At 44.4% G+C, this 24,217-nt stretch overlaps 1 protein-coding gene across 10 annotated transcripts in view; it reads right to left on the reverse strand.

Moving 5' to 3' along the window:
* Nucleotides 1-24,217, reverse strand: part of WNK1 (WNK lysine deficient protein kinase 1) — a 169,562-nt gene that overhangs the window by 30,140 nt on the left and 115,205 nt on the right. For 9 of the 10 annotated variants that reach the window (XM_043540308.1, XM_037877892.2, XM_043540284.1 and 6 more), the window contains 8 exons: nucleotides 17,568-17,741; nucleotides 16,908-16,965; nucleotides 16,608-16,748; nucleotides 13,106-14,580; nucleotides 10,220-10,303; nucleotides 4,221-4,307; nucleotides 2,979-3,048; nucleotides 290-363 (listed from right to left, as the gene is read on the reverse strand). In XM_043540308.1, the coding sequence (XP_043396243.1) occupies nucleotides 290-363; nucleotides 2,979-3,048; nucleotides 4,221-4,307; nucleotides 10,220-10,303; nucleotides 13,106-14,580; nucleotides 16,608-16,748; nucleotides 16,908-16,965; nucleotides 17,568-17,741 (2,163 nt within the window). The remainder of the gene's footprint in view (nucleotides 1-289; nucleotides 364-2,978; nucleotides 3,049-4,220; nucleotides 4,308-10,219; nucleotides 10,304-13,105; nucleotides 14,581-16,607; nucleotides 16,749-16,907; nucleotides 16,966-17,567; nucleotides 17,742-24,217) is intronic. The other variant, XM_043540290.1, reaches the window with a different exon arrangement.

Consider the following 24,217-nt stretch of genomic DNA (forward strand, 5'->3'; position numbering starts at 1 on the left):
ATTGCAATGCCCAACTGATTCAGGAACCTAAATCTCATTTTCAAAAGTAGTTTAGGCACTTAGAAGCCTAAATCCAATTGATAGCCAATGGGTTTTAGGCACCTACATGCCTAAACCATTTTTGAAAATGAGATTTAGGCTCCAAAATTAGCTGGGCATTACAATGCTGAGTGCAGCAATGTCTAAATACCTTGATAAATCTGGGTCCTACTGCTTTGCCATAACAAAAAGTGAGATTCCTGGATCAATGCCCTGGTCAGAGTAAATCTACAAAGTAACATTTTCCTACCTGAAATCGTCCCATCTTAAAAACTCCAGCTCCTGCAGTGGTAGTTGTTTCACTGCTCTCTGCATCCTGTGATGCTGAAATTGAGAAAAAGGAGGGTGGCAGGGAAGAGAACAGCTCCAGTCACACTTCTCCCTGGCAGGCTCCCACGCATATCCTCAGCCTCCCCTCCCAGAAAGCAGTGCCCCCCCCCGAAGCTCCCAGTTGTTGCTCCTGCCTGTCCCTGTGGGATGCAACTTGCAGGCTCCAGCAGCTGCCATGGAGGAAGGGGGCCCACCTGAACCATGTGACCAAGCAGAGCTGGCAAACCCAGGAACTGCAGCCTGCCTGCACGGTATAAGCTGGGGAGCCAGTCTCAGCCAGGTCCGGCAGCTCCCTGCTCTAACGCACCAATACTGTGGGGGGGGGGACGGACAGACAGGAAGGGGAAATGAAATTCTGTACAAATTCTGCATTGCACAGTGGCACAGAATTCATCCAGGAGCAACTTCACTTAACTCCCAAGCAGTATTCCCTGAAGAAGCTGGATGCTTCAGAACCTAGTCTAAGACTTTTTGCAGAACTGCAGACCCAAAGGCAGTGTCTCCCCTAGGAGGTGTGTACTAAGGCATAATGTCTTGAGATGGTACGGACCAAAGATCATGTGGCAGCTTTGCATATTTCCTCAATGAGAACCTCTCTCAGCAGAGCAATGGAAGCAAACTGAAACCTAGTGGAATGGGCTATAACCCTAGAAGAAGACCTAACATTATCCCCCCCTTCTATGAGGATGCTACAACCAGAAATCCACTTAGAGAGACTTTGGGTAGAAAGAGGTGCTTCATCTGACACTGCCCTACATACCTTTGGTATGGGGCATGAAGATAGTTGGGGTGCATGTGTGGACCTAACTGACACTGCTACCAAAAGGCTCCTATCAAAGGCACATGCGCACCTGAAGTGCAGCACCCATAGGAACATTATGTAGTACACCGGGCCATACTACAATTTCAAGACAAATTGGTTTTCACTATAGTTATCCCACTCATCTTATTATGACACTTAATTATACTTCCAGGTTACATGTATTATATTTAACTGGCATGTCACTCAGGGAAGTTATGTAGCTTACTAGTGAATGATATAGACTGCTGTTTAAATGGGACAATAGTGGCAAATTCAGTTAAGGCCAGCTCCTTTAGGCATTTTTTATCTACTGCCAAATGTTGATTATCCAAGCATTAAATCAGTATAAAATTTAGAATGAGTATATTAATACAGAAATGAACATATAAGATTAAAAGAAAAAATCAAATGCTGAGAATCATTTTTAGTTCTTAGATCTTCAGGGCCAGATTCTTGGACTCCCTGCCCCCACACTCCAGCTGCATTGCACTGTTGGACTTGTGGAACTAGCTACCTAGAGGTCCCTCTAGTGAGGGAGAAATTCTTTGGTGGCCATAATGGCTCTACACAACTACTCAAAACCTGTGATGTAGGGGGCTGTGGCTGAGGAAGGAGGACATGCACTGAGCACCTCTGCACTCCAGCAATACGTGCAGCTGTGATGCAACTGGGTCATTTTTTGGCAGAAATGTGTGCGCTTTATACCTGAAACATTCTGGAACCTTTACAGAACTGTACAATCACTAATTGTTTAGCAGCTGGATATACATTTAGGATTGGAAAGTCCACGGTCTGCTCCTCAACTTCTCTAAATGAAACCAGAAAGCAAATCTTTTTCCCGCACGCTGCTCATATGAAGATTTCCACTTCTTTGCACACTGTAAAGAAGGGAAATACCTAAAGATCTGTTGATAAGGCACAGAAGGATCAAAATTAGCAATATCGTCTTCTCACTCTTGCTGACTATATACACCTCTACTCTGATATAAGGTGACCTGATATAACACGAATTTGGATGTAACTTGGTAAAGCAGCACTCTGGGGGGGGCAGGACTGCACACTCCGGCGGATCAGCGTGTCAGGCTCTGACACACTGCTCTGAGCGGCGTGTTAAGGGGGCCGGGCCAGGGCATTGGATAAGGGGCAGAGGATCTTGGGGGACATTCAGGGGACAGGGAGCAGCGGTGGGTTGGATGGTTCGGAGGTTCTGGGGGTGGGGCGGTCAGGGGATGGGGGCATTGGATAGGGCGTGGGCATCCCGGGGGGCCTGTCAGGGGGCAGGGGTGTGGACAGGGGTTGGGGAAGTCAGGGGACAGAGAGTGGGGGGATTGGATGGGTCGGGAGTTCTGAGGGAGTCAGTCAGGGGGCACGAAGTGACTATTAATAACGGAAATGCTTGAGGCCAAAAGCAAGTTCGATATAACGCGGTTTCACCTATAACACGGTAAGATTTTCTGGCTCTCGAGGACCACATTATATCAGGGTAGAGGTGTAATATAGGAGAGGAGGCATTCACTCCACAAATCCGGATACTTTTCCTTAGCAGTAAGTTTAGCGGAGAGTCCTTGTAAATCTTGATTTAGCTTATTTTCGGAGAGTTTTAAAAATTAAATAAGTTAGCATATCCCTTGTACCTCTCGACCTGCAGTAAGAGAATTTTAGTCTAGTTCATCAAAAGCCAGTGACTTTCCAGTTCCTCTAATAAAGCCTGCAGTTTTAGGACAGCCATTTAACATCAAATCCTCTTGTTCAGCAAGTCCATTCACATTCCTCAGAAGACTGAGGTGGCACGTGTCAGTATAAATACCTTCTCTCAGGGGCTGTGCCGGTGCAGACACCACTCCAGTAACCATTGTAGAAGCCACTGCTGGCACAGGCTATAAAAACCAAAGAAAATCCTTTAGCTGTTACATTGATCCTTATCACAAAGCCTACCTAAAGCATCCTGCAATATTAAATATTTTTCCATCTTACTTAAGGATAAAGGAATGACCCTGGGCAAAAGTAAAAAGTAATCTCAGTGAATCTTGCATTACCAACTATAAGGATATATGTTTGTGTTTTCAAATTTTATCTCCAATGGTTCAGCAGAGCTCCTCCTCCTTTAGATAACTTGAGGGAGTTTTAGTACTGTCTACATGGGGAAGTCGGTATGAAATAGCTAAGGGTCCAAGTTTAAAGGGCAAAAGCTATTTAAATTAAGGCCACTTGCATTCTAAATGAGACAGTCCACACAGAAGTTTAATGCAATTTAACTAATTTGCTTTAAATTCATACCTTTAAATTCAGATTAATTTTCCTGGCTGTACCTATGTAGACAACCCCTTGGTGTGGAATAAGTATGTCCACACAGGGAGTTAGTGCAGAATACCTACTTCACACTAGGTATTCCAGTTCCCCCCTCCCCATGTAGACAAGCTTTTATTTACTGTAACAGGAGCCTACATTCATCAGAATATAGTACCTCTTTTCAAATGACTAGGGTGCATGCCAAAGTTCACCGCTCCCATTTGCTAAACAGCACTGATTAACATCTTTAACAAGTTTTAATTTCATATTAGATCTTAAAATTTGCAACCACCCCTTACTGCACAGCTCCTTAAGGACCATAACATCACTTGGTAGCCAGCCCTGAGGGAATACAAAATCCAGCACAAGCTGCACCTTTTGCCCCAAGTACATCAGAATACTTTCTTGTAGACTCAGAAGACAGTCACAGGTCATTCTTTATTCTGATCTCCTATATTGCTCCATCCTCAGAAAATCTCTCAGTTTCTTAATGAATGTTTTTTTTTTGTTTGTTTTAGCAGGATACCTCTAGCAACAGGCCAGAAAATCTATTAAAAAGCCTACAAGAGTTACTAGTTTTTAAGTCACACAAGTATGTTTCCCTGCACAGCACTCACCAGCTTTTGAGGCATCAAAGCATTTTTATTTTCAAAAACCAGAGAGAGTTTGACACACTGCTTCTGAGGGCAACGATCCAAGAGCATAAACTTAAGGAAGCACTCTTAACTAGAGGCTTTAAACGCCAACACCACAAACTTACACAGGCAGGAGCAGATGTCACTGGGACAGTCTCTGGACTGAGGGTTCTTCTCAACTGAGCATCCAGATCTTCTAGAGGCTGCTGGGACTGAATCAACAAGAGAAAAAAATAAGCAGCTGTCCCTTGGCACCAGCTATGCACATGGCAAGATTTAACATCGAAAGCTACTTAATATTAAGGTTGCAAAATTGTATAGCAAAAAAATAGAGTTTCAATATCTCCATTACCTCTGCTTCCTTCATCATATACAGGTAATAAATTAAGCTACACATTTAAACCAAAAAATAGAAAGGAAAAGTTAAGTGGTAGCTCTGTTTTTCTGAAGATAGTGTGTTTGGATTCTCATTCTTGAGAACGGACTGAATGTTTAAGAGCCTCTGAGCTCTCATGTTTTTTTGTTTCCAAGGGCAGTGGTTCACGGCATGGGACATCCTAAATGTTCCTCAATACACAGGTCACCAAACCAAGTTAATTTGCCTTCTTCTAAACATACCATGTGGGCAGGAGTAAAAATAGCTCAAGGGTTATCCCTAAATAAAAGAGTTACACTGCAAATGGAGACAAGAGCTATACCAAAGCCAACTATATACATGGACAGGGTGCTGCTTAAAAAAAAAAAATGGTGAGGTATCTCCAGAAGTAGCAGGTTTAACATTTCAACAGCCTGAGGTGGTGTCTTAAAAACAGACTTCTAAAGAGGACATCCAAAATAAAAGAATTCAAAAGGCAAGAAAGTTCGGACTCTAGTTCAGAAACAGGTTATGCAAGACAATCAAGAATCTCTCCCCACAGAGACTAGGATCCAAGCAATAGATTTTTGTAAACATATGAATGGAGGACCACATATCTGAGTGAGAAACATTCCTGAGGCAGACATCAGAGACTGCCCTGTCTTGGACTAAATAAGCCAGCCAGATCATAAGCAATGAGAAATGCAATGCATCAGTAATAGACACTAATCTTTTGAGCAATGGCATTATCCACCCTCCCATTCCTGAGAAAGCTCATAAAGAAGCTAACAAAAGAAAAATTACAAGTTCATCTAACAAACTAATATTCTATGCCTGGCACTATCAGGATTCAGCCCATGAGGCAGAACTGAAACTAATTTAGTGGCACTGATGATCTTCTCCTGTCAGCGGAAGGAAGACCGATGTCCATTTTCTTTTGGACCTCATTGCAGGGTTTGACACTGTTGACCATGAAATACTGCTGTCTCTGATCAGAGAGGTGGCAAAGGTACAGAGTACAGTGCGAAAATAGTTTGAGACCTTCCTGGAAAGTAGAGATGGAAAACTGCATCTCCACCACTAGACCTCTGGTTTGTGGAACTCCACAAACATCAATCTACATGCAACCACTAGGTGAACTAGTCAGACAACAGGGACTCTACTGCCACAGCACGACAAGTGATCACACCACTACCACCAAGAAGGCCTACTGCTTGGACAATATCAGCTACTGGATGAAGAACAAAAGGGGTGTTACTGATGGCCAGAGAAGAAGATTTTGAGGAGTTTGTGGCCATGGTACAATCTCCTTCAACTAAAGATTCACATCCACCATTATTCAATTCAGTCCATAGTCTAGGAGTACTCCGATTCCTTGCTAACACTGAGTTCTCCCATCGCAACAGACTCAGGTAACATTTTCTACCATCTCCAGCTGGCTGGGAGACTCCACCCTATCCCAGCCCTCAGTTATTTATGCCTTCAAAACCTCTTGGCTAGATTACAACAATGCAATATACCCAGGCATGAAACCTTCGTGCATTTAGGGAACTCCAACTACTACAAAACACTGCAGCACATTGCGTCAGTAACACAAGTTGCCATGAGTACATCACATGTGCCCCTCCACTCTCTACACTGGCTTTCCACAGAATTTCAAATCAAGTTCAAGGTAGTCGTCCTTAACTTCAAAGTGCTCCATGTCCTTATCGTCAGAACGCTACAGGATACCTAAAAAGACCGCCGTTCACACCTTGGCTTCTCCGGCACAGTGGAGCTCAGGAAGAGTAAAGCTTGTCTGTGAGGGAAATAGAACCTTTTCTGGAGGTTGGCCAGACTGTGGAATAGATTCCCCCAGGAATTACGGACCATCACAAACCTCACAATCTTCTCCAAGTGCAAGGCGCATATACAGGAACAGGTATATTTATTTAATAAATAAAAAATCCTACCAGAACTAGACACTCTACTGCATGCATTTCTCCCTCTAGGGACAGGATAAGAGAAAAATCAAACATCGAACATGATAGATGTGTAGTCACATAGCTTAATGCACTACTGGAAAGTGCTCAGATACTAGGGTAATGAGCATGGTATAAAAGCCTACATAGAAAATTGGATGGAGAATGCATTGCTTGCTAAGTATCTTATGGGGCCATCAGAAGACCAGCAACTTCTTGCTCAGTCCAGAAGAGACATCCACCTTCTTTTGTCTCACACTGGAAGAAGACTTGATCGGAAAGTCCCTGAATTACCAGTAGTTTGTGGATATCTGCCATATCACAAAGAGAGAGATGGTGCGTGCAGTAATATCTTTTACTGGACCAACCTCTGTTAGTGAAAGAGACAAGCTTTCCAACCACACAGAGCTCCTCTTCTTCTGAAGCACTGATGAGCGCTTGTTCATGAAAAAACAAAATTCCCTGGATATGGAGTCCTGCGTGGATTCCTCAATCTGCATCCATACTCACTACTACTTACACATGCTTTCCTAAATGAAGATACCATCCCCCGCCTATCACCAAGCCAGAGAAGTCATTCTTCTGCAAAATGCAGTACATGTCCCCTATATTGCTTGCTTCCATTAGTATTTTGGTATCCACTCAAGTTCTCTCTATCAGGCTATTATGAATGCACTGTTACCATGGTCCAAGTTGTCAGGGGCTGGTTATTGCTTATCCTTTCTGATGAACTGGTGGTGTCCTGGATTCTTCCTGACATGAGGCAGGAAGGCTTTGAGTTGAACTGTATTTAGCAGGACTTCTATATGCTCCATTTGTTTGTTAGGGACAAGCTGTGACTTTGGATAGTTTATCATGAGCCCTAGTGATCCCAGTGATGATACAGATTGATCTTTTGACAGCTTCTATATCATCCTTCTTTGATCATCCCGTTAGATTAGAGGAATATGTGCACTCCCAGCCTGGGCAATAGGTCATGACTACCTTTAACCATAGTCCTTTGGGGAAGCAAAAGGAGCCAATACCAAAAAGTCTTCATAAAAAAAATTGTATGCATGACATCGAAGTGCTGCAAGCCCATGTACACGACAAAGTATGTAAATGCCTAAACAAAGACTAGAATAGGTCATGGATCTTCTGGTGTCTCTGGTGACCTATCAGTGCTCCCTGGTTAGAGGGGGCCAAAAGGCCTTGACTCCTGAAAATAAAATGTCAAAATCACAATAAAAGGAAGGAATGCAGACTTTAATGGGAGTCAGGAAGGGACACTAAGAGAATTCCAAAACAACGTGTCATTGGATGAGCTGAAGAGCCAGAACAGTGTCTGAATAACCACAGCTCATGAAGGGAGCTCTTTTGCTTACCACAAATCGAGAAGGAACTGACTGGAAGGTTACAAAGACAATGGTTAAAGCCCTGGGCAATGTATGACCACTAGTAAGGGAGCAGCTCATACCCCACCATACTACTTCTACTCTTTGAAAACAAACAATTTTAGAACTTGGGTAATTCTACTTTTCATGCATTTGGAAGCATAAAACCTGCCCACATGGTATCTTGCAAGAACAAATATAACCTCCAGTATGTCAACCCAGCTTTCAGAAACAGTGCAACAGCTAAGATGACACCACAGTGTCAAGGGATTTAATATTAAGTTTGCACTATGTATATAAACTTTTTTCTTATTTACGATTATGACTTTATGCTTGACATGCACTTTTAAATGGTTTCAGTTAGGAACTGGCATTTATATCACATTGATTTAACTAGCATGACACACAGAAAAGTAAATTCCCTTTGTTGGGTACATGCTCCTCTCTAATACATGGCTTGAAAGGGAACAAGATGAGTTAGAAGGGCCCATTTTGTGTTACTTTCCTCAGAAGAAGCCTGAGACCTACAGCCCTTGAGCATGTCAGGCGGAGAAGGGAGAACACACTGTGATGCCAATGGGCAAAGCTTCCATCAGGCTCCAATAAAAGTCTTAGTTGGTATCTCTGAATATGCAGAGGTAAATTTTCATTTAATTTTTATTCCCTGCTCATCTAGCCACTGGCAATAGCCCACAAGACATTTTGGCTATAACTTTTAAAGTACTTCTAACCTAATTTTTTTTTAAAACAATGTCTTTAAAAATGCAGTATTGTTTCATGGCATAACTCAAACTTGGCTGAAGGGATTTTGCTTAAATATTCCAAAAATAGGCCACCTTTGGCACAAACCACAAATTGAAAAGTTAAAAAAAGTGAGTACTTAAGAAAGTTGTGTGTCGAGAACATTAAGTTTATAACTGAAATTATTTTGCAGCTTTAAAGCAGGTATTACCAGATGCCTGCTTTAAAACATAATACCTTCTTCTTTATAAATCTAAATCTGAGAACTGGGGATTACATTTACAGGCAAGTACACTGGACGAAAAGTCCAGTTTGTGTTTATTCTGTAAGTAACCTTTTGACACTAAACATGCGGTTTCTAAAACACACTAAGAACAGGATACAGACTGTTTATAAGTCTCCATCTTCAGTGCTTTTATTTTTAGCTTTTCTTTCACCATATATTGTATGTTTCTTCTTTAATGATGTGCTTAAATTTTCTCCATACTATCTCATTGCACAGCAATTTAAGATATCTAGAAATCTTTCTATTTCATTGCAGGTCTTGACTGCTTTTTTTCTATATTCTCTTGAGTTCTGTAACCCCGTCTATGAATTTCCTTCTATTTTACAGAAGGAAGTGGCAGCTCTCAGTCAGAAAGGTGTGTCTTGGTCTTTAAGGCAATAAGTAACAACCTCAAAAGTTCACAGAAAAGGGAAAACATCCACCAGTCTCCCTGGGAGTTTTCAGCCATCTGTACACCAGAAGGTGGCCAAATGCATATCCCAACTGTTTGCTTGAACTATAATCTTTAATCAGCATTAGAAGATTTATAGAACTGCACCAACTCTGATAGACTAGAAAAAGGAGACTATTAAAAACCCACTGATTTCTCATAGCCAGCAGTCTTGGGTTTTCAACAGCTAGTTGGGTATTGCAATATTTGTTGCTCTCTGCAGAGCTAGAACTTTGCTACCAGATACTCTTTTTATTCTAATCATAGGACAGGTGGATGTAATACTTCTGAAGTTAAGTTTCATGACTCTTCATTTACACACAACTAATTCATCAAGCGCATTTTATTTGGAAAGAGGATTTCAGAATCACTGGGAAAATTAATTTACCAGTTTTGCTTTATCTCGCTGTCCTCCTCAGGGCTGGCCATTCCCAGTGTGTTTTCTGCCAACACTGGGATTTGCTGAAAGAAGTTTCTGTACTTAGTTTATGAAATGAACATTTGAAATAGCTACATCTTATGGAATACACCACCTTCAGTCTCACCCCTTGAGCTCTGCAGGTGGTGTAACCAGCACTCAAAGACCCAGTGATTATTGTTGCCTTGCAAATCCTCTGTTATGAAGACATATTTGGCACATAACCAACTTTGAAACACAGCTACTGTGCAACACTGAACATACTTGTCTGTAAAACAAGGGCTTTTAAGAAGCTCTCCCTCAAGCTCAAAACAGAAGTAAAAGCATAAGCTTGAGTCATTGCACCCAGAGTTCAAACATTAAGGTCCAGTAATCCAAAAGGGTAAGTTTGCTGCCTTTCCAGTGCACGAGTGACTCTGGTCACTGCTACACAGAAGGGGTTACTCAGTCAAAAGAGAAAGTGAAGAAGCCAAGACCATGCAATGGAGAGTTTAATTGTAACATGCTCTTTGAAAGAGAAAGGAGAAGTAGCAGACAGAATCTGCCAAGTCATGTAGCACCTGAGTTAGTGAAGGTCCTGGAAAGGGTGGCAGCTGTTCGCTGGATGGTGTGCCAGCTGGAAGTTCAAAACCTACCGGTAGCACCTATGGATAATGAACAGGAAATGCAAGTCCATCAAACAAAGAACAACAGTAGGAGCAGTCAGCAAGTTACAGTAAGTCATATCACTTAGTAGAAACCTTTAAGAATTTCCCTGTGGAGACTTCCTATGGAAGCAAGGAACACTGTCAAGAGGGAATTCATTGCAGCTAGGATATCCACTTGCATTTTTTCTTTAAGTGTCCACAGGGAAACAATCTGTGTTTATGACTGAGGCAAGTGGTTGTTTTTATTTATAAAAAACCCAGGAATCTTGACATCTTTATAGCAAATCCATAAGAACTGCTGCTACAATCATAATTTTCCAGCTGAAAGCTTAGTGACAACTAAGCAGGGCAATCCAGAAGAGGATGTGGCCCCTACCCAATTTCCCTGACATCTCTATATTGAGATTCCACTGCTGCTTAAGAGTGGCAATATTCATGTGATTGTAGTAAATTGCTCTAAGCAATTAATAAAGAACCTGAAATGCTTTTAATATCCGAGGAAGTCTCCATCTACTAAGAAATATATTATTTTTAACCTCCCGGTGTCAATTTTTGTACCCATCATGAACAGCTACCTGAAGCTGCTGACTGCCCAAGCAGATGACCAGAACATGCATCTTGGTAAGGGGAAAAAAAAATCCAGCCAGGTTATGTGGAAAGTGTTAGAGCAACTGGAAAGCGCAGAACGAGGCACGCAAGTCTCACAGCAAAAGTCAGACAGCACATTCCAGTTAGTTATTTCAAATAGTTACAAATGTGGGAGGACCTAATAACTAAGAGGCTCTGTATGGATTTTTTTCAGCTTTCCTCCCCTCAATTATGTCCAGATCTCCCCCACCTCTTGCATCACTTTGCCTGCATTCTATTATTTCTAGTACACTAGATTGATCAGAGCTAGTGCGGATGTGTCTCCTTGATTTCAGAAAACGCACATAGTAAGTGGCACAATAACCTAATGATATTTGGCTGGTAGCCTTTTATGGCAGCAAACCATGATAGACAGTTCCTTGTTGAATAAACCCTTCTTCGGTCTTTAAACAAGTGGGAACTAACTGGGGCAGAATCTAGTTGATACAAATTCACAAGAAAATTCAAGGTGCATTTACTCTTGAAACTGATACACTTAAGCCACTGGAATACGCATGCATGTAGCGTTTTACAGCACCAACTGTTTAAGCTACATTAACCATTTGAAGGCAGAACACTCCCGGGTGCTCTCCCCGAACTCCATTTTCATATTACTTAACTGTATGAGTTACTCCCAGCCAAACTTCATAAAGCTAAAGTTAAGCTTTAAAGTACATATCACTAATTTAAGAATAAAGAACTTTACAAAGATGTAATTTTCCAAAACCAACATTAAAAAAATCCAAGGAACTCAGTTGTTTGGATTTAAATTTAACCATTTGAAATTGTATCCATCCTTTTTTGTTGCCTTTTTGCTTTTTTTTTTTTTTTTTTTTTTTTGGGGGGGGGGGTAAGATGCTTGGCTCCCTTTTTAGTTTAATCTGAAATTCCTATGCTTTAAGTGTTCTTCACACACCAAATAACTACCTCTACAACTTTCTTGTAAAGCTGTTTATCATTACATCAAGGCAGGCGATTCTCTTACTATGTGTTTCAACAGAAAAGCACAAGGAGACCCTGGGCCCAATTGGTGCTTGAGTGATTCTGTAATACAATTGCTAGAAACCTTAAAAAAAAAAGTACTTTCACTCCAGCATACTGAAATTTTTGCTTTGGGGTGTTTTAAGACCTAAGTTTTAAATATATTTGTGCCCTACACAGGAGACAGGGAACAAACAGGACACCAAGTGAAATTCCAAACCTCTGAAGATTATTGGAAGCCAGAAAGAAGCGGGAAGTTTATGGTGCTTAAGAGCTCTACATGATCAGTCTCCCGAGCCTTTGCACATCAGCCCCACTACAATCTTCTACCTCTATACCTTTACTTTTTGTCCCCAGAGCACATCTATACTTTGAGCTGGGGGTGAGAGTTCCAGCTCAAGGAGACATACTTGTGCTAGCTCTGATCAAGTTAGTGCAATAAAAACAGAGTGTAGGCACAGCAGCGCAAGAGGTAGTGATGGCGGGGTGAATGGGCACATACTTGGGGTGACTAGCCCCAACTTCAGCCTACTCTCCCGCCTCCCCTCCACGGCTACATTATTTCAGTGTGCCCGCTTGATCAGAGATAGCACATGTATGACTCCTTGAGTTGGAAATTACACCTCTGGCTGGAAGTGTAGACATACAGCTAGTCTCGGATTCACCTTCCTGAAGCCTTGTTGAAGACCAAGAGATCTACTATGGACCTTGGCAAGTCAGCAGAAACCATGGGCCCAGTATGGATTCCTGGCCTCAGCAGCACCTGTACATTTTATCAAATCTGAGACAGGGAGCAGGAATATGTAACCTGGGGGAGGAGGAAAGGAAGTAGAGGCAGATGACAGAAGCTAGCAGGGCTGTGGGATCCACTGGGGTCATGGAAACCTGCAGACCTTAGGAGCGCTTGAGACATTCAGATGGAAATAAGGAGGGCTGGAAACCTTAAGCTAAGATTGTTATAGGAGCTAATCAAGTCAGGAGGAACTTGAGTCCAGCTGCCTGTACTTGGCTTGAGAGGAAAAAAGCATGCCAACACTGTACCTGCACTAAAAACAGATAATATACTAATACACTGTACAAATCAGTTTGAATAAACATTCTGTTTCAGCCTTGCTTCAGAACAAGAGCCCTTTCCAAAAGGTAATTCTCTCGTATACTTAACACCATTCACAAGAGTGCTGGATTCCTTACCGGTACCCTGCTAAGAGGTGGCTTTGAGGGAGGAGTCCCTGGTTTCACTGCTGTTGTTGCAATGCTGACTGATGCTGGAACATAGGTGACAGGAATGCCCACTTGACCAGGTGTGGCAACTGGTGTCATCACTGGTAAGCCAGCTGGTCCAAGGGGCAAACTAACTGGTGGTATACAAGAGCTGGTCGTGGCTGTCATAGGTTTAGTTGGTGCAACAGCAGTGGTTGGTACACCAGGCATGACTGTAGTCTCCATTACCAGTGATGTCTCCAGAGATACAGGTGGATGCGTTGCTCCAACATTGCCATGCTCACTGAATAGAGATCGTAGCTTTTCTTCCAAGGTCTTTATGTCATCGATGCCAGGAGCTTTGGGCTGAGTGTCAACATCAGCCTCCAGACAGTGAGTATGAGGTTGACTGGGTAGCAGAGCAGGTTGAGGTTGACTGTGTATCAAGGTCTGCTGTACTGCAGGCAAGTTAGCAACTGGCTGCGTCAGTGGTAGGATGCCAGATAAAGGAACCTGGGGTACTATGGGGGTAGAGATTGCAGCTGCTGCCTGGGGTAGGACAGGTGTTGACGCAACTGCTGACGGGATGAGTAAAGGATGCACCACAGCAGGCTGAGGGACTGAACCAGATATACTTGATGCCACTGCAGAGGACAATGGTACAGAGATAGGAAGGGACAAGCCAGCTGCACTGCACAGCTGCACTTTATCTACTGACTGCCCATCCTCAGGCTTCAAGTGTAGCACACTTACAACTGTTTCTGCCAGACTGGGGGTGGAGCTACTACTGCTGAGCTGAGGCATTTGTGAAGTCACATTATGAGCCATAGTTGGGGCTACAGATGTTTGCGGAGCTGCCACAGACTCCATACTACTTGAAATCTGTTGAGCAGAAGGAGAGGTCACAGGTGGGGGTACAGCACTTGGTGCACTAACACTGGGGCCAGCCATGACAGGAATCTGTTGTGTTGGTGGCAACGTTAAAGAAGCAGGTGTGCTGATATTAGGAACAGCTTCTTCAGTCAGTGGTTGAGCAGACTGTGATGTAACAGTTAATGAAAAAGACGCAGGTGCACTCACACTGGAAGTCACTCCACCAATTAACTGGTGCCCAGACTGCGATATTGTGGGAGAGCTGGAGCCTGAAACACCTGTGCTTGGTGTAACTCCAGCTGGCACCTTTTCTGTAGGCAGGGGAACAACAGATTGAGCTACTGGAAGAGAAATACCAGTGGTGGAGGGAGGAGATGCTGGGAGAGGAGCCACTGATGTAGATGGTAGACTTCCAACGATGTTAGAAAGTACAGGTGGAAATGGTGGCATAGTTTGGTTAAAAACTGGAGGAGCTGTACTGGGTCCTTCTGTCATTTGAGCATGCCTGATCTCGGAGAAAGCTTGCTGCAGGCTGAGTGATGATGCAGAATGAGAGAGGTTCATCCCAGGACCATGTGATGGAGAGGAAGTAACTGGGGGAAAAAAATATATATATATCCAGTCAGGCCACCTAGAGAAGTTGACCATGGTTTACCTACCATTGCTAGATTAACACCATTCCAGTATAGTGCATTATAGCATGCTTTACGTAGGCTATTCAAAAGAGACCTAGAAGTACAGAGCCAGGGGATATACTGCAAATCACAATTTAAGATGTGCTGTGAACCCTATAAGAGCCTAGCACTGGAACAGCAATGGGTAGTATCAGTTAACAGACAGATCTAGAGGAAGAAAATCTTGCATAATGCTGCCCAAAAGCATTTTTGGCTCTAACCAGCGGTCAGTTCCTTATTTTCAGTGGATTTTCTTCTAATGTTAGGAACTGGTCAAGGTGGGTGAGGTAATATCTTTTATTGGACCAACTTCTATTGTTGAGAGAGACAAGCTTTCGAGTTTACACAGAGCTCTTCTTCAGGTCTGGGAAAAGTACTCAGGGTCACAGCTGAATACAAGGTGGAACAGATTGTTAGCGTAAGTAGTTAACACACATTTCAAGAATAGCTGCCAACTTTCACATGGTAAATAAGCACCCCGACTTTCACAATAAACCAAAAATCAAGTTAATCCCATTCCAAAACAAGGCCAAAACAAGCCAATCCCTAAGAATCTTAACACTCTATGTGACTAGATCCCCGGCGTGCAGTCTGGGACTGTGGTGGGTCCCCTGAATCTCTCCCGCCGTTGCCCCTGCTTTCCAGGAACGGATTAAAAAAGAAACAAGCAGCAACTCACAAGCCAATTAAGCCAAAAACAAGCCCAATTTCTGTGTTTTTTCCATGGGTTTGGCATGTCTGATTTCAAGGGACCATTCACAGACTCAGACTTTAAGATCAGAAGGGACCATCATGACAACTAGTCTGACCTCCTGCACATTGCAGGCCATAGAACCTCACCCAACAACTCCTGTGATAGACCCCAACCTCTGGCTGAGTTACTGAAGTCCTCAAATCATGATTTAAGAACTTCAAGTTACAGAGAATCTACCATTTACACTAGTTTAAACTTGCAAGTGACCCATGCCACATGCTGCTGGGGAAGGTGAAAAACCCCCAGGGTCTCTGTCAATCTGACCTGGGGGAAAATTCCTTCCTGATCCTATATATAGCACTCAGATAGATCCTGAGCACGTAGGCAAGACCCACCAGCCAGATACCTGGGAAAGAATTCTCTGTAGTAACTCAGAGCCCTCCTCATCTAGTGTCACATTTGCTATTAGCAGTCACAGATTGGCTACGTGCCTTTGTAGGCAGTGTCATCATACCATCCCCTCCATAAATTTTTCAGGCTCAGTCTTGAAGCCAGTGAGGTTTTTTGCCCACACTGCTGCCCCTGGAAGGCTGTTCCAAAACTTCACTCCTCTGATGGTTAGAGACCTTCACCTAATTTCAAGCCCAAACTTGTTGATGGCCAGTTTAGATCAGTTTGTTCTTGTGTCCACATTGGCGCATAACTTAAATAAATCCGCTCCCTCCCTGGTATTTATCCCTCTGATGTATTTATAGAGAACAATCATATCTCCCCTCAGCCTTCTTTTGGTTAGGCTAAACAAACCAAGCTCTTGGAGTCTCCTCTCATAAGGTAGGTTTTCCATTGCTCAGATCATCCTAGTAACCCTTTTCTGCACAAGAAGAGGGTGGAGGAGAAGGGAGCTTCCTTTTCCCCCTATGATTGGAGGCATGCTAATGGGCCACTTCACCTTTAACGGTCCCTTGAAATGTGTGATAACTACTTATGCTCAACAATCTGTTCCACCTTGTATTTAACTGAGAGGCACTGTGTGCATTTCCCAGACCTGAAGAAAAGCTCTGTGTAAGCTCAAAAGCTTCTCACATCAATGGAATTTGGTCCAATAAAAGATATTACCTCACTTATCTTGTCTCTCTAATATCCTGGGACTTACACAACTACGACAAGAACTGGTCACTCAGGTTAAACAACTTGTAGCTGGTATCAAATAAATATTAACAATCAAAACTCCAGAGAGCTTTAGGTAACTTACCAATATCCAGAAGTTCCTTTCCTGCAGGAATAGAAGAGGTGAAAAACTGCTGTTCTCTTAACCGACTCTCTGGGACAGGACTGACAATAAATCGTCTTCCAGCAGAATGGACAACCTGGGTGAAAGAGCTGGGAGGAACACCTAAACAATAAAGAGAAGTTAGGTATTTAGCCATGTGCTGCATCTCACTCATCACAGCATGTCCTACCAGATCATGCACTCAAGCATACAAAGGTTGCGCTCCTCATTTGGATCAAAGTCCGTAGTAGGAAACTGTTGGATAAGTACTATAAAGCTTACCCGTTCTCTGCGGTATGAAAGATACAGGATCTGGCTGTTTGAACTCTCCCTCCAATTTCTGCAAAAAGATAAAATAGTATAATTTACATTCAAGCACCTCAGTCTTCCAAAAAAGTTTAAACAAGTTCAGTGGCATAACTATGGTATTCAGTGTACTGCTACTGTAAGCAATACTGTGAATTTGAGTACTTTATCAATCTAATCTAGTTCTACCTCACTTCACCCCTCCTGCACCCCTCGAAACTCTGTTCCATGGGAACATGTCAGTATTACATCTAAATTACCAAGACAGGAAAGTCTGGAAACCTATCTGCTTTCCTGCCGGGCAGACTGCTCTGGAACCAGGACTCCCATAGGTTGTAGTTGTCCCAACTCCAAGGCAGTCAAGGAAGCCCTCGCAACCTCTTTCCCCTGCCTGGTGGGCTGCCAGGATGCTGGACAACTGGAGAAGCAGAGGAATCACTACGAAAAAGTCAAAACAAGGGGTCTTATTTTTTTTCTAAACCATTTCATTTTTGTTCCATTTTGGAGCAATTTTTTGAAATTCTGAAATTTCCGGGAATTCCAGTTTCTGGCCAGCTCTACTTATGCCACCACTTCCACTGCACTCAAAACAGAGGTTGTAAACAGTCTGGCTGAAGCAACCAGGTCCCCACTTACCTGGGACCCTGGAAAGAAGCAGTCATCTTTCGTCTGCATACTCTCCAAGCCCTGATCACCTTCCGGCTCCACACTGACATCTTCACTGAGCATTTCATCTGCTTTCTCAATGATCTCTCGTACCTGCTCTACAAATGAATCTCTCTCAGTTGCTAGAATAAATTCATTCTGCACCTGTAAATGAAACAAAACAACAAGGATTACTGTCATCATTAAAGTCCCTTGTCTATTTATATTTTTAAACCCCTTCAAACCTACATATTGTGCATGGATTCTGTCTATGCAACTATGCCTTCCTTTCAGTGTTACCCTTATTCTCCGTTGGCCATTTTTGTCACACCAGCTTGTTGCATCTTGCTTTAATTTAGACTGAGACCTCTTTAGGGAAAGGGATAGTCTGTATTTTTACAGCCTCAAGTGTAACAAGACTCTTATTTGGTCCTCTATTTGTATTACAGTAGCACTAAAAGTCTCACTCATCTAGGTAAGCTACTGTCACTTCATCACAGGATTTCTCCTTGGCATAAATTGTTTAATTGAAATTTACCACTTCTGTCGAACTCTGTTCGATCTTATATTTAGCTGTTACACACAGTTTCCCAGACCTTTAGAATAGGTCTGTATAGACTGAAAGCTTGTTTCTCACTAACAGAAGACGGCTCAATAAAAGATATTACCTCACCCACCTTGACTAATATCCTGGGACCAACACAGCTACAAAATCATTGCATAATTGAAGTCAGGCAGTCAAACTAATTCCTATTACGTCTACTGATTTAATATTATATAAGTGCTCAAAACAACTCTCAAATGTTTAGCTGCAGTAAAAGGAATGAGGGACTATGGTCATTGAAACTTGAAAGTACTGTGCACGATCTCCTCATAAAGTGCTGGAAATGAACTTCTAAATTCTCTTCTCTGCCTGTTCATAGTCTTTCATAACCAGAGCCAAACAATCGTGATGAACCAAGTTGCTCTGCACTAGCAAACTACGTTTAAGTTGAACCCATATCTCCCAGAGAAGAGAGAAAATAACTTCACAAGCTTAATTCTGTGACTAGCCACATAAACCAGCTGTACATTTCAATTGTGCAAAACCAGTCACTACAAACTCTTCTGTTCAAAGACTGATAAGTGTCTTTTTAGCGGTCATCTGTTTTTCACTCTGAGAATGGATATTACTACTGGGATGGCAATGCCATGCTGTTCTATTTCATGAGCCGTATGCACTAGTTTTTCAAGATGTGCCAAGACAATTTCCCACAGAATGATTTGAGATAAAATCTTTAATAGTCTTCTATCCTTGATGCTGCGAAATGAAATGGGACCCAGCATATATGACCCTGACCAATCAGTTTACTTTCTACATGACAAAAACCAACAAGAATTAATTCAGACTTCCTTGGAAACAATAACTGAGGCAACCGGTGTATGATGAATGTATATAATGTGGATAGTGTAATTTAATAGCTTATAGGTGTACATTTCATGACACCTTTGAAAGAATCTTCCTTTTACAAATTGTGTGTCTCTCATTCAAAGATTTTTGATCTATGAATGAGTAACAAGAGTTATACAAAACATTTGCAACTATGAAAAGTTTTTGTAAATGTATTCAATTATCAATGTATATGTATTTCTTTAAGTGGCAGGAGGGTTAGTGTGTGTTTTGTGCAGGTTAGTAAAAAACAATATTTCCTTAAAAATATTACTACACACCTGTCCAACTGAGCATTGAGTAGCTGGGAGGCTATTTGCTCACGGACAGGCGTGAGAGAGCAAGTCACCATGAGCTCAAAAGGAGGCCTAGTCAAGGCTCAGAGAACTAAATTAAGATCCCAGGTTGGAGTGGGTGTCTCATGTGTGGAAAGAGATTTCCAACACCCTTAAGTAATCTACACATCAGTGGGTAAGCAAACAGAGTATCGGTCTACTTGACAGCGAAAGGCCGTTATAGTCAACAGAGTTTTGATGAGAGGGTGGGAGGAAGATGTTTGGTCTATGTGCTTAGACCACCGCAAATTTGGAATCACTTCCATTTTTGCTGGTAAGTATGCCGAGTGGTCAATTTTCAGCTGTGTAATAACACGTCTTTTACTTCATCAGAGCATTCTACCTCTAGATCCTGGAACCAAGAAGGAGCCACACCTGGAAGTGGAGGATCTACAAGTTGGAGTGAATGAGCTGTCTGTTGTTTTGAGAGAGCAGGTGAGGAATGGGTTGAAGAGGAACTGGAGAACATAGTGCCGTCTATGCCACGTAAGGGAACCAAACTTGCCTTGGCCAGGAGGGGGCAATCAGAATAAGTCTTGCTTTGTCTCATCGTATCTTGGACAGTAGAGGAAATGGGGGAAGGTCTATAAAAGGTTCCTGTCACATGGGAGAATGAGCGCAAATCTGAGAAACTGTTTCCCCAGGCCTGCTCTGGAGCAATAACGAGGACATATCTTGTTCCAATAAGCAGTGAAGAGATCTATAGTCAGGGTTCCCCCAAGGGGTAAAAATGTCATGAATAGGGCTCTGTGGTTTTCAGAGGTCGCGGAAGTCACGGATTCTGTAACTTTCCACTATCGCTGTGACTTCTGCAGAGGTTAGTGTGGCTGACCCCAGAGCCACTCAAGTAGCTGGCTCTGAGACCAGCTGGCCATGTGGCCCCAGGGACAGCCACCCCCAGCTGCTGCTGGAGCGGCCCCACAGACTGCTCAGGCAGCCCCAGCAATGGTCCCCCTGCTGGCAGCCAGAGTAGCTGCTTCCCTGGGCAGCACCTGGGTGGCCAGCGGAGCCGCTGCCGGAGGTGCCAGTCTGGTCGGCCGCCGGCAGCTGCTTCCCTGGGCTGGCCCCCCCTCCCCTCCCCTTCCCCAGCAGCAGCCTCTCCAGATGCAACTGCCCCCCAGCAGCAGCCTCTCCAGATGAACTTTCCCCTGCCCCCCCATCCAACAGCAGTGACCCCCTTAAGATTTAGTCATGGCTAGTTTTAGTAAAAGTCATGGACAGATCACAGGCCCGTGATTGTGTGGGTCTTGCCCATGACCTGTCCATGAGACTTACTAAAAATACCCGTGACTGAATTGTAGCCTTAGTCATGAAGCACCTCTGAGTTCAGTTTCCAATTGTGGTTGTGAGAGAAGTTCCGACTTAGATTGTTGGTTGTCACATTCTGCATCCCAGGTAGTTAGACGACTGAGATAAGCATGCTCTGTCGGATGCACCCATTCTGAAGTCTGAGTGCTTCTGTGAAGAGGGAGGTACCCTGGGCCTTTTGCACTGCAGCTCGTAATAGCACTGTGAGGGTGGATACTGAGAAGGTCGTGACCTCTACTGTGGTTGAGAGCCATAGCTCTCCTGTTTTGTCCCGCTGTATAGATTCCTAGGGAAACCTTCAAGGTATGGAGAGAGGTGCCAGTCATATCCGTGAAGAGCTTGGGCCCTTTGAATGGGAGATCCTCAACCATAGTCTGTACCTCTTTGGGCAACCCAGAAAGGTGTAACCATGACACCTGCCTCATTATCTCTGCCATGGAGACCTACCAGGCTGCTGTATCTGCTGCATCCAACACTGTCTGTAGCATAGTCCTGGCCACTAACTGACCCTCTATGACAATGACCTGAAGGTGCTCTTTTTGTGCCTCTGATAAATGTTCAATGAACACATTGACTTTTCCATAATTAAATCATATTTGGCCATCACCAATTTGTTACCCTGAGCTGCAATGTCACAGACTAATACGTCTTCCTTCCAAAGAGATCTAGCCTTTTCCAATCTCCATCATATGGGGTCGACTTCGCATGATGTTGCTTGCCACGTGCATTAACCACATCTACTACAATTGAATTGGGCTGAGGATGTAGGATGTTGAGGATATTGGATTGAGGATGTTTGTAGATGACACTAAAACCTGGGAGGAGTGGTAGATATGCTGGAGGGTAGGGATAGGACACAGAGGGACCTAGACAAATTAGAGGGTTGGCCCAAAAGAAATCTGATGAAGTTCAACAGGAACAAGTGCAGAGTCCTGCACTTAGGATGGAAGAATCCCATGCACTGCTACTGAATGGCTAGGCAGCAGTTCTGCAGAGAAGGATCTAGGGGTTACAGTGGACAAGAAACTGGATATGAGTCAACAGTGTACCATTGTTGCCAAGAAGGCCAGTGGCATTTTGGGATGTATAAGTAGGGGCATTGTCTGCAGATTGAGGGACGTGATCGTTCCCCTCTATTCGACATTGGTGAGGCCTCATCTGGAGTACTGTGTCCAGTTTTGGGCCCCACACTACAAGAAGGATGTGGAAAAATTGGAAAACATCCAGCGGAGGGCAACAAAAATGATTAGGGGGCTGGAACACATGACTTATGAGGAGAGGCTGAGGGAACTAGGATTGTTTAGTCTGCGGAAGAGAAGAATGAGGGGGGATTTGATAGCTGCTTTCAACTACCTGAAAGGGGGTTCCAAAGAGGATGGATCTAGACTGTTCTCAGTGGTAGCAGATGACAGAACAAGGAGTAATGGTCACAAGTTGCAGTGCGGGAGGTTTAGGTTGGATGTTAGGAAAAACTTTTTCACTAGGAGGGGTGGTGAAACACTGGAATGGGTTACCTAGGGAGGTGGTGGAATCTCCTTCCTTAGAGGTTTTCAAGGTCAGGCTTGACAAACCCTGACTGGGATGATTTAGTTGGGGAATGGTCCTGCTTTGAGCAGGGGGTTAGACTAGATGACCTCCTGAGGTCCCTTCCAACCCCGATATTCTATGAAGAAACAGAAAATCTGCTTCTTTGGGAGTGATGTAGTATTTCTTGTCGGCTCTCTTGCAGGTCGATGCAATGGAGACTGGCGTCTGCCAGATGACTTTGGCAGGATCCAGAAGTGCCTCACCTCAGGAGGGTGATTCTGGAGAAGGAGGAAGTATGCAGAATATCTACCAGCTCGTGATGTGTATCTGCTACCTCCTGAAGGGGAATTTGCAGCTCATCCACCACCCTCTTAGTAATATCTAAAAATCATCAGCTAGTGATGGGGAAGGCATTAAAGCCTTATCTGGTGAAGATGAAGAGAAGTTGGCGGGCGGGGTAGCCTCCCTTTCAAGGCTTTCCTCCAGTCCTTCAAAAGTTTCTTCCTCCTCCAGTTCAGGGACTAGATATAGTGAAGCTACAGGAGACAGTCTCACCAACTCTGAGAGACATGGACATCCACAAACTGTGGGATCTGTACAACACCCCTGGATCCCAATATGGCAGGGTGAGGGGTAGTGAAAGTGCACAAGGAGGCCCACACCAAGACTGCAGGTCAGCATGAGGGTGGAGTTGAGGAGGTCCCCAGTACTGTGACAGCATGCCACAGTGAGAGGTCATGGAAATAACACGCTCCTGGTCACTGTCATACTCATCACAGGGTAAGGGTGGTCCTGACCGGAGCACTGGCAGTAAATGGCCCCAGTGATTCCATGCATGAGGCCCCAGTTCCAATTAATGGGGATTGTGCTTATTCCGTGACCTCCAGATCTCTAGGGTACAGGAATTCTTGCGGTTACACTGACTCACTTGGTACCATGGATGAGTGTCGGTGGTAACTTGCAGGTACCGATGGTTGCTTGTGTGTAGAACGCTCCAGGGACAGTAGCTTTGCCACAATCAGTACCGATGCTTTACTTGGTACCACTCACTTAGAAGCAGTATGTACTTTGTCCTTCTCCTTAGGAGGCAGTACCACTACCTAGGAGTCTGAGCCTCTGGTGCAGGGGTGGGCAAACTAGGGCCCATGGGCCAGATCCGGCACACCAGTCATTTTAATCCAGCCCTCAAGCTCCTGCTGGGGAGCAAGGTCTGGGGTTTGCCAAGCTCCAGACGGGGAGCAGAGTTGGGGGCTGCTCCACGTAGCTCCGGGAAGCAGTGGTATAGCCCTACTCCGCTGCTCCAGCTGGGGAGCAGAGTTGGGGGCCACTCCGTGTGGCTCCCGGAAGCAGCAGCAGCAAGTCACCCCTCCAGCTCCTATGTGTAGGGGCAGCCAGGGGGCTCCATTGGCCAGGAACTGCAGCCAATGGGAGCTGCAGGGGCAACACCTGGGGATGGGGTAGCGCACAGCGGAGTCGAGAACCCTCCTACACCCCAAACCTCTCATCCCCAATCCCACCCCAGAACCTGCAACCCCAGCCAGAGCCCTCCCCCAACACTCCAATACCCTGCTCCAGCCCAGAGTCCTCTCCCACCCTCCAAACCCCTCAGTCCCATCCCAGAGCATCCTCCAGCACCCCAACCTCCTCATCCCCAGCCCCACCCCAGAGCTCGTATCCCCACCCCCGCGCCCCAACCCCCTGCCCCAGCCCTGATCCCCCTCCTGCCCTCCGAACCCCTTGGTCCCAGCCTAGAGCACCCTCCTGCACCCCAAACTCCTAATCCCCACCCCACAGCCTTCCCCCCAAACCCCTGCCCCAGCTTAGAGCCCTCTCCCACACCCTGAACTCCTCATTTCTGGCCCCACCTCAGAGCCTGCACCCTCAGCCAGAGCCCTCACCCCCTCCCGCACCCCAACCCCCAATTTCGTGGGCACTCATGGCCTGCCATACAATTTCTATACCCAGATGTGGCCCTCAGGCAAAAAAGTTTGCCCACCCCAGCTCCGGTGTCTTTAGGTGGTGCAGCTAAGCTCATAGGGGAG

The sequence above is a fragment of the Chelonia mydas genome, chromosome 1, assembly GCF_015237465.2.
Source record: "Chelonia mydas isolate rCheMyd1 chromosome 1, rCheMyd1.pri.v2, whole genome shotgun sequence".
NCBI lineage: Eukaryota > Metazoa > Chordata > Testudines > Cheloniidae > Chelonia > Chelonia mydas.